Below are 10,911 nucleotides of genomic sequence, written 5' to 3' on the forward strand. Positions count from 1 at the left end.
TTTCAAAGCATTGCAACCTCGTCTCTTTTTTGTCTCTTTTTCTGACGGCCAATAATGTACTGCCTGAAATAGTTGGTGCCTTATGAATGCTTTCCAGTTGAGTTGCAGTCTTGGTCCATTTTTCTTCTCTTTTTTTCCATTTTCTCGTGGTATATAAAACATGAGACATTTCACAGACACGCTTGCTTTCTGATTGCGAGGTCCAAAACATCCACATTCCTTATTTCTTGTAGCTGCATTGTATTTCCACCTGAGCACTGATTAGTTCTCACAGAGAGAATGACAAAGTGCAACCCTACGATTTAAGACAATTCAAACCTGTGCATTTTTTGTTGAGGATAGTCACAGACTGATTGGTCCATGTTGCTGGGTATGCCACAACACGAAGTCATGGGACTATGATTGTCTCTAGCTCACTAAGATTATGTAAATGAAGTCTGCAACTGAAAATTGCAAGTTTGCCAGGTTTACCTCACCTGGGCACAAATTCACATTATAAAATCCAACCTCTTTCCCAACCCCCATTGTAATGGCACATTTTGTAACCAAAATCATCCCAAGACGCGCCACTTTTTTTTTTTTTTTTTTTTTTTTTTTTTTTTTACACTAACCACAAACTCATTATATGTTATACATATATTATTATATCTTGTACACCGTGATCAATTTCCTGAAAGGCCGGGAGTACCGGAGAAGCTGGTTTTTAAAACAAAAAAAAGAAAAAAGGAGCTCTGAGATCACCGTTCACAGACATGGCACTTAAAGAGCACTTTGGTGGCATCACTTAGCTGCTTCGCCCCTTTATCTTCCCTACTCTGCCTCAGAGGCAACTGTTATGCCCACTGTCCAGCAGCCATGTGAAGCTCATTGGCAATCACACACCCGGGGCAGATGAACTCTAGCAACCAGAAAGTGCTCTGACATGGTGATTGTGGAGCTGAGTTTATGTCAGCTTCTCCTAGTAGACCTATCGCCTATGGAGCTTGTCCCCCTCAGGTTCAGATCAAAGTGTGCTACACTATGTCGACGGCACACTGGTTGAAAAACACTGGTCTATCTGAAAGATGTTTTAGGTCTTTTACCCCTGTCGCTTTGGTGCCGACACTTTGAAACAGAAAAAGCAAAAGAAGGCATTACTTACACCTCCAGTTAGCCAACTCTGTTTTGTCATATCAGAAGCAGGAAAAAGTCAGTGTGTAAGTTTGTCCTTGATCACTTGCCTGCTGCTGATTTCTTAAGTCAGGTTGGTCCAGTCCAAGCCCCTTTATCTTCTTTTTTTTCAAGTGAATGATTTATGAAGGGCTGTTTCATTAGAGAAGTAACCAAATCATTGATTTTTGAAGTTACCATCTCTGTAAAGTCACGCTTGCTCATCTGCAGTTACGTTAATGGCAGTTGTGATCTGTAAATCATTGACAACTTCTTCTGTTGGCTGCTTCCATTAGGGGTTGCCACAGTGGATCTTCTTCCATATCTTTCTGTCCTCTGCATCTTGTTCTGTTACACCCAACACCTGCATGTCCTCTCTCACCACATCCATAAACCTTTGTTTAGGCCTTCCCCTTTTCCTCTTCCCTGGCAGCTCTATCCTTAGTATCCTTCTCCCAATATACCCAGCATCTCTCCTCTGCACATGTCCAAACCAATGCAATCTCGCCTCTCTGACTTTGTCTCCCAATCGTCCAACTTGAGCTGACCCTCTAATGTACTCATGTCTAATCCTGTCAATCCTTGTCACACCCAGTACAAATCTTAGCATCTTTAACTCTGCTACCTTCAGCTCTGTCTCCTGCTTTCTGGTCAGTGCCACCGTCTCCAACCCATATACAGTAACATAGCTGGTCTCACTAGCATCCTGTAGACCTTCCCTTTCATTCTTGCTGATACCCGTCTGTCACAAATCACTCCTGACACTCTTCTCCACCCATTCCACCCTGCCAGCACTCTCTTCTTCACCTCTCTTCCACGATCCCCATTACTCTGTACTGTTGATCCCAAGTATTTAAACTCATCCACCTTCGTCAACTCTACTCCCTACATCCTCGCCATTCCACTGACCTCCCTCTCATTTATACACAAGTATTCTGTCTTGTTCCTACTGACCTTCATTCCTCTTCTTTCTAGAGCATATCTCCACCTCTCCAAGGTCTCCTCAACCTGCTCCCTACTATCGCTACAGATCACACCGTCATCAGCAAACATCATAGTCCATGGGGACTCTTGTCTAATCGCGTCTGTCAGCCTGTCCATCACCATTGCAAATAAGAAAGGTCTCAGAGCTGATCCCTGATGTAATCCCACCTGCACGTTGAATGCATCCATCGCTCCTACGGCAGACCTTACCACTGTCACACTTCCCTCGTACATATCCTGTGCAGCTCTTACGTACTTCTCTGCCACTCCAACCTCCTCATGCAATACCACAGCTTGACATGAACATGAAATAGTGCATCAATAATTGTCCAATCACCATTAACTTAAATTAATTAAATTAAATTAAAAAAAAAACCTAAATCGCTGCCAATAAATATGGGAATGTCCGGAAGCTAGACCGCAGATAATTAAGCAGGGTTCCTGGTTCTGAATACAGCGGTTGAGACAGATGCCATGCCATGCAGAGCTTGACTATAATCTACTAAACTTTTGACTTAATTAGTGACCGTGTAGGATTCCTAACTGGGTAAGCTTTCACTTGGTGCTGCACAGGATTTGAGACTGTTGTATTGCGGTGTCCCTATATGCAAAATATTTAATCACTAATGATTGGAGGGTTTATAGTAAAAATGACTTCAGAATTGAGATAAAAGTTGCCTTTGGCCATTGCTTTTATGAATCTGGAGTTGTGACACCATTCTGTGGAAAGGCCCAATGGCAAGAGAGACAGGCTGGGATTGAGGAAGATGGAAGATGAGAAAGGACAGTGCTTTTGTGTAGTATTTTGTATTTATTTATTTATTTATTTATTTGCACCACCTCACGGACCTCCATCTCTGAAGGCATTTCATTCCATGTTTTCTTCAGGGATCACTCGTGGTGTAGTTTATTGTTTAAGAAAGTTATTGCATGCTCAGAAAAGTACAAATAATAGGTTTTAGTATTATGCTATTAAACTTAGTTTATTTTTATATTGCACACTTTTGTGCATCAGTATCATAACCCCAGCAAGTGTTGCTTGATGCCTATGTTAAGTTTGTACATTCTTCTGTTTCCATGGGTTTTCTTAATAGACTTATACAGTATGAAACTCTGTCCTTAAACATCTCATAGCAGTAATATAAGATAATGGATTATATAATGTTTTAATGGAATATAAGAAGGTGCTGATTCTTGGTCAGTCTTCGGTAAAACTAATGTGTAAAACATGTCTGTTGGGTCCTGTTCTAAAGTTAGCAGAGCTATCTTAGTAAAAGTAATATTCCATGCATCAAAAACTGACACAGAAACGTTCATGAAAATGGGAATGACCTGATAAAATGTGGTCACTATGATTGCCAACAACCGTAGTGTGAGTGTGTTTTTTTTTTTTTGAGCTTAACCTCAACATGTGGGAGCAAGCACTGGTAGTGCCGTGTAAGTGAATATGCCTGTGTCTGTGTTTCAGTCTGTGTCCAATTGATAAACACCTTCTTTGGAATTAGTCTCTGGGTCGTCATGTAGTCACGATTTTATAAAAGCACTAAAAAAACTTTTTATATGCTTTAAAATTCTACTGGTGTAATAAAAACTCTCACTCTGAATATAAAAAAGACCAAAGAAATTATATTTTATTTTAAAAAAACAGAAATGTGTATGTTCACCCATTGTTGTTTTGGGGAGAAGGTAGAAATAGTGAATGAATGTAAATACTTAGGAACTAGCCTAGAAAACAACCTTAACTGAAATGCAAATAACAAAAAAATATTCTCTAATTGCAATCAGTGCTTATTTCTCCTCAAGGACTCCATGTTTTCCTTTTATCACAATATGATTTAGTCTGTTATCACTTTCAGTTTCATTGTCTGGTTTAGTGATCTGACAAACCAAAATTTAAAAAAGCTCCAGCAGATTACTAAGCATGCAGCTGAAGTTATTGGGGTTAATTGTAGATGATCTAGCAAGAGTGTGTCAGTGGACAATGCTAAAGAAACGGGGAAATCATCTCAACTGACGACAGACATCCATTATATGTAGAACTTCAGTAAATCAGGAAGGATAGTCTCTTTGAAAATCCACACAAATCGCTCCAGAAATTCCTTCCTTCCTAGTGCCATACAACTTTTTTATAAGGAATATCGGAGAAAATGATTAAGGTTTGATATGTATCCTATCTACATTTTTGTGTAGACTAGGGGGCTTCGCTCGCCAACCCCCATATTTGGTTTTCCGGATACACACTTTTAAGATTGTTTTTTCTTTGAATTGTTGCTATTTCATTAGTTTCACTTTTATTTCAGAACTTCTGTAAAAACAATATTTGTAATTTTGCGAGTCCCAATATGCTGAATCTTTTTAATGAGGTCAGGATAGGTTTCTCTGTTTGGAATTTCAGCATAGACAAAACGATCTACATCATCAGCATTTAATAATTTTTTTTTTACAAAGTAAACAAAGTAAGTAGAGTTCTGCATTGGACTCCTGTCTGTAAAGTCGTGCTATTTTCCTCTCTCAGTTCCAAAAGAACATGGGTTTACCAAGGTGATACCCCAGCTTTTGTCTAGGTTTTTGTACAAGGGCTGGACAGAACTTTTTTGACTCCTGGGGTAAATTTAGGTTTTTAAATAAGCAGACATATAAATATATATACATTAACAAAGTAACCAATAAATGCATGTGCGGTAAACTCCGTTTTTGAAATTCTCAAGATTCTTTATTTGTCACATGCATAGTTATACAGGACAATACGCAGTGAAATGCATCCTGATCCGCTTATCAAAAACTGTGCAAAGTTAGAAGAATATCAGTTAGATTAACAAAAAGTCATAGATCGAAAGATAACAGCATAGTAGAACATAATAAATAAGTAAAATTATGTGAATAAAGTAGAATTAAGTGTTAAGGTGCAATAGTATAGTAATTATTGTGCAAAACCAAAGTTAGACTGGTACATAATTAAATGAGGCAGTTTGTTTGTTTGCGCTACTGCGATCTTTACTTTTTTATATTTTCTAATTTTCCTACTTTCATATCCTTTAACTTTCTCCACATGTGTATAGCGGCAATGTTTTTTTGAGCCTTTCTAATTTCCCTGGTTTCATAATCTCTAACCTGCTCTGCATGTGTTTAGCGCCAACGTTTGTAAACATCTCTATGAAGTTCTACTTTGTCATTTTACTCACTGTCATTTATTTAAGAGCCGGATTGGACGTGCTTTTTTTCAATTCCTCTTGTTCTGGGCTGATAATTACTTTCCTTATTTTCTGAATTTGCACCTCAATTATTCTTTTTTGCTCTTTTTTCTGTCCAACGCATTTGAGTCTCTTTTCTCAGTGCTTTTCTTTCTTCTTCGTTTAATCGTCGATGTTTCATTTCTACCCTATTCATTTCATTTCTACCATATTGACCTTATACACTTTATATGCACTGAGCCCTGGAGCTGTGTGTGCTGCATGACTGCCTTTACACTACTGATTTGTATCGTAGACTATCAGGACAGGGGACAGGATTTCTTTTTATAATAGAGAGATATGTATTACCTTAGCCTGTCTTGTCACTGTTTTGTTTTATTTTTTTCTGTCTTGTTACTAGGTGCAACTGAGATGGTAAATTTCATGTTTTGTTCTGTAAACATGACTAAATAAAGAAACCTTGAATCTTGTTTCCATAGATCCAAGGTTCTGGATGCTGTGCCTTTCAGACATGCGGTGGATGCGGAACCAGGTGGTGGCACCATTGACTGAAGAACTGGTGTTCAGAGCCTGTATGTTACCTATGCTCATTCCATGTGCAGGGCTATGGTCATCCATCTTTACTTGTCCACTCTTTTTTGGAGTTGGTGAGTTATACCACTGTTTAGACGGAGAAAGAAAACTATTTATATTAGTTGTTGTTGTTGTTTATAGTGACTGTGTAAAAGTTTGAGTGGTTTGATTGATGATTCAAGATTGTGTGTGTTTGTGGCTTAAATCCAAAGAAAGGTTGTTTGATCCAGGTTTGATTCCTGCTCTGTATTCTGTAAATGAATTAATTGCATTTGAAATACATCTAGTTCACTGGTGTGTGAAATTGTAAACTATTACTTGGGGGGAAAAAAAATCAGACAGCCTTTGTTTAACAATACCTTGACTGTTGTCCAATGTAACATTGTCAAATTTACTAGGCTAATCCCTGCATTAGTGAATACATTTTTTGTATTTTTGAAGGGTATTTTTTCATTATTTGTCTTGGAATGTGGAGTATTTCAAATTTAAACTTCCATAAAAAGTGCAGGCCTGGACAGATCATCTATTTAAAAATTCCACTAATGTGTTGCCTTTAATATTATCCATGCTCTTCAAAACTAAAGAGAAACTGTGAATTATAAAGGTTATGGTGAATCTATGAGAATGTAGTACTTTCCATCATTTCACTAGATCAGTCTGAGATTATCAACATAGACTTGATTCTGTCATTTACCACAATTTATTTGATTTGCAAGTGCGAATATAACTGTACACTAATTCGATTATCATACACCATATATAGTCATGTTTTTAAATTTTTATGATGTTCCATATTGGAACATAGCTAACCATCATCAGGGTCCCTAAAATTAGATACAGTAATCCCTCACCTATCGCGGGGGTTACGTTCCAGAGCCCCCCGCGATAGGTGAAAATCCGTGAAGTAGTGACCTATATTTTATTATTTATACATATTTTAAGGCTTTATAAACCCTTCCCACACTCTTATAAACCTTTCTCACTCTCTTGTTAACCTTTCCCACACTCTTATAAACACTTCCTATGCTCTTAAACACTTTCTACATTCTTAAACACTGCAGACCAACACTGCACACTGCACGCAACGATCAGACGTCAATGTGTCTGCACTCGCTTTGTGAAGGGGGGCAGCTGAACTCACGCTGAGCAGAAGTGGACTTTGTGCTGCTTCTGCCAAAATGCCTGCTTGTCGCTCTGCGCGTTCAGAAGGAGGAGGAGTGTGTGTGTGGGTATGTGAGGGCTGAACGCACGTTAGCTCAAACCCCCCTCCCCGGAGGCGTAGTTCGCATTGTCAAGGGGATGGGGAGCTGAATGAACGCTAAGGAGAAGTGGACTTTGTGCTGGCTTTGTGCTGCTTGTCGCTGTGCCTGTCAATAATTTAAAAGCCTGTACATCACCAATTTTCCTGTCTCACGGTCTTGTCTTGCGTGAAGTTAAAATGTTTTATAATAGTGAGATGTTACTCATATCCTTAGCCCGACATCCACATATCATATGTGTTAACAAAGTGTGTTTTATAAGTTTAAAGCATGTGGGATGGGTATTTTAAGGCTTAAACTATAAAAATGTTTATTTATATGGTCTTTCTATATCGCGGATTTTCTCCTGTTGCTGATGGGTCTGGAACATAACTTCCGCGATAGGCAGGCAATCACTTGTATTTAAAAACCCGCGAAGTCGTGAATCCGCGAAAAGTGAACCGCGAAGTAGCGAGGGATTACTGTACATCTCATGTCAGATGACAAATAGCACACTGTGTTTTGCCTTATTATACTGTATTCAAAAACCTAAAATAAGGTAACATGCAAAAAAAATGTGTAAAAATGTAAGCTCAACCTACCTTCTTCCATATTGAATTAAGAGAATATATACATATGGGTCTGTATCGAAGGAGTGACCTAACAAAGGAGTGACATAAATACCGTATTAAAGGAGTGACATTTTATTGGAGTGACATAATGATGGAGTGACAAATTATGATTTAAAAAAAAAATTATAAAAATTATTAAAATTAACACAACTGAAAGTACGCTCAGCAAAAAAATCGTTGTCGCCTCAACTATCACTTGGATGGTTGGTTGGATGGTTGTCACTCGTTTGAAATTTATATCTGAAGTTTCACTCCTTTGTTATGTCACTCCTATGACATGTCACTCCTTTGAATAGGACCGATTACATATACACACAAACACATGTGTAGGCTTGTCAAATGTATTGAATTACCAATAAATATCAACTTTTTAAAATTTCATACTCCTTTCTCGGTGTTGATTCAGCAGCATTCATTATGAATGCACTTCCAATTTGTGCAGGCTTTTGACATTTGAGCTACTTAGGGTATCAATTGGCCCGGCAGCCCCGTTTCTGCTCACTCACAGGCGTTAATAAGATGGCTAATTCAGCAGCATCAGGGCCTTCACCAGCACCCATAATTACATAAATAATGAGGGTTGTCGGAGTGGCACCTAAAAAATACTTTGGTTTTGTAACTAATGGAGAGCAAAACCATGAGATACATGTAAGCCTGTACCACATAACAAATTTAGCCAAACACATCAAGAATTGACCTGCCAGTCAATACAAAGAATTTCGGAATGTATGCTATTCTGAAATTACAGTAACATTAAGTATAAACCTGCAAACTGCTGCATTTGAATGAGGAATATGACTTTTTTTTCTACAGGTTAAACCATCATTGTAACCAGATAAATATTTTATGCATCAAGATAGGGGTCTGCAATTACTTTTCGCTGCAGGCCAGTTTTATTCTGTGCTGGGAAGCAACACTCTTCAGCACTAGATCTTTCTCTTTCTCTTCATTTTTAAACCCACACTCAAAGTGTGCTGCCATAGTGCATTACTTCTATTTTATTATATGTAATTTTAAATAGTAATGTTCATTTTACATGAATGTTTTATTAATGTTTGTTTTAATATACAGTGCATCCAGAAAGTATTAACAGCGCATCACATTTTCCACATTTTGTTATGTTACAGCCTTATTCCAAAATGGATTAAATTCATTTTTTTCCTCAGAGTTCTACACACAACACCCCATAATGACAACGTGAAAAACGTTTACTTGAGATTTTTGCAAATTTAGTAAAAATAAAAAAACTGAGAAATCACATGTACATAAGTATTCACAGCCTTTGCTCAATACTTTGTTGATGCACCTTTGGCAGCAATTACAGCCTCAAGTCTTTTTGAATATGATGCCACAAGCTTGGCACACCTATCCTTGGCCAGCTTCTCCCATTCCTCTTTGCAGCACCTCTCAAGCTCCATCAGGTTGGATGGGAAGTATCGGTGCACAGCCATTTTAAGATCTCTCCAGAGATGTTCAATCAGATTCAAGTCTGGGCTCTGGCTGGGCCACTCAAGGACATTCACAGAGTTGTCCTGAAGCCACTCCTTTGATATCTCAGCTGTGTGCTTAGGGTCGTTGTCCTGCTGAAAGATGAACCGTTGCCCCAGTCTTAGGTCAAGAGCACTCTGGAGCAGGTTTTCATCCAGGATGTCTCTGTACATTGCTGCAGTCTGAATCAAGGTTCTTTAATGAAAACACCATTAATACACATGAACCCAGCATATGCAGACTTTACAAACAGTAAAAAAAAAAAAAAGATATATCACTTCAGTAAATAAATCACTTCAGTAACAACAGTAGCTAATTAGAATGTGGAAAAGAGTAAAGTGATCTTTTTAAACAAATAATGCAAATTTACATTTAAACAAACATTTCTCTGCAAAGAGTAGTATATAAAGAGCATAAATGGAAAGCTTTAGGTTGTATAACTACTTTTACAAATGAATCATTATAAAAGTACAGTCAGACATTTTTACACCTAGGTTAACTGATGGAGAAAGACCAGTTTGGTAAATAGTGAAATCCTTCACTTGGTTCCTTGAATGCAGGCAAGGATTTAAAATGCTTGGGTCACTTAAGTAAACTACAGAAGAATGCTTCAGTACTTTTACAGAAAATTAATCTCCTTAATAGTTATTTTTTTCCTTGGTTGTAGCCCATTTTCATCATGTTATTGAGCTCCTTCGATTCCGGCAAGGGACACTATCAGGCATTTTCTTATCTGCAGGTAAGCTTAATATTTTAATAATTTTTTTCATTGTGAGTTGATTTAGCTTTTTTAATAATAACAATAAGCTTAAAATGCTTAATTGGTACATTTTTGAATGGTCATTCATTTGTTAACTGTATAGTTAGCATTAACACCGACAGCAACACTGTATGTATTGTAGATGTATAGCTACATTAGTGTGAATGGTAGAGCAGAAGAAGAACAGTACATGATGATGAAGATTTGATTTAGAACTGTTCTTGTGTGAATGGAATGTGCCAGTAGTAAGCTAGTGTATACTGACAATCTGCCTTCTTGCAGTTGTGCTGCAGATGCCAGTCACTTGTTGCACCCATGTGTGTTTTTGACACTACTTTAATGTCCCCAGCATTCCAAGCTGCTGAGAGGGGTTGTTAATGGCTGAAAGTAATTTTCAAATCTGTGCTGCTTTCCTCTTCCTAACTACGTAATAATTTTTTATTTTCCAAATCTCCACTGGCATATTTTCACTTATTTATGCAAAAAGTGCAATGATTATTCACTCACAGAAAGATGAATCCGTTAGTGATTGTTTAAAAATGCAGACAAATATATAGCAATTTTTTGATTAGTACATTTATATATGACTAGTCATTTTCTTCAGAATAATGATTTATTTCTTGATTGATCATATTTATACTGAAAGTCATTTAAATAAATAAGTGTATTTCATACTATAATTAGTTAAATTTATATTGAGCTAAATATTGCCGTGTTTAACCTCTCCTGTGTTTCTCTTTTCAGTCTTTCAGTTTTCATATACAGCTGTTTTTGGAGCATACACTGCATTTATATTTGTCCGAACTGGTAGGTTACTAGCTTATTATATAACTACAAAATTGGAATATAATTTGTGAATATTGTGCCTGCTTACCATCTTTTTGTTTCTGAAACTA

The 10,911-nt window shown here is 37.4% G+C and overlaps 1 protein-coding gene and 1 long non-coding RNA gene across 2 annotated transcripts in view; both read left to right on the forward strand.

The window, feature by feature from the left end:
- The window catches only part of LOC127526581 (uncharacterized), a 182,561-nt gene that overhangs the window by 42,664 nt on the left and 128,986 nt on the right, over window positions 1-10,911 (forward strand). The gene's annotated exons all lie outside the window — the stretch shown is intronic.
- The window catches only part of rce1a (Ras converting CAAX endopeptidase 1a), a 42,200-nt gene that overhangs the window by 25,387 nt on the left and 5,902 nt on the right, over window positions 1-10,911 (forward strand). The window contains exons 5-7 of the mRNA XM_028803223.2: window positions 5,804-5,971; window positions 9,923-9,994; window positions 10,760-10,822. Of these exons, the coding sequence (XP_028659056.1) occupies window positions 5,804-5,971; window positions 9,923-9,994; window positions 10,760-10,822 (303 nt within the window). The remainder of the gene's footprint in view (window positions 1-5,803; window positions 5,972-9,922; window positions 9,995-10,759; window positions 10,823-10,911) is intronic.

This window comes from Erpetoichthys calabaricus, chromosome 1, assembly GCF_900747795.2.
Source record: "Erpetoichthys calabaricus chromosome 1, fErpCal1.3, whole genome shotgun sequence".
Classification (NCBI taxonomy): domain Eukaryota; kingdom Metazoa; phylum Chordata; class Cladistia; order Polypteriformes; family Polypteridae; genus Erpetoichthys; species Erpetoichthys calabaricus.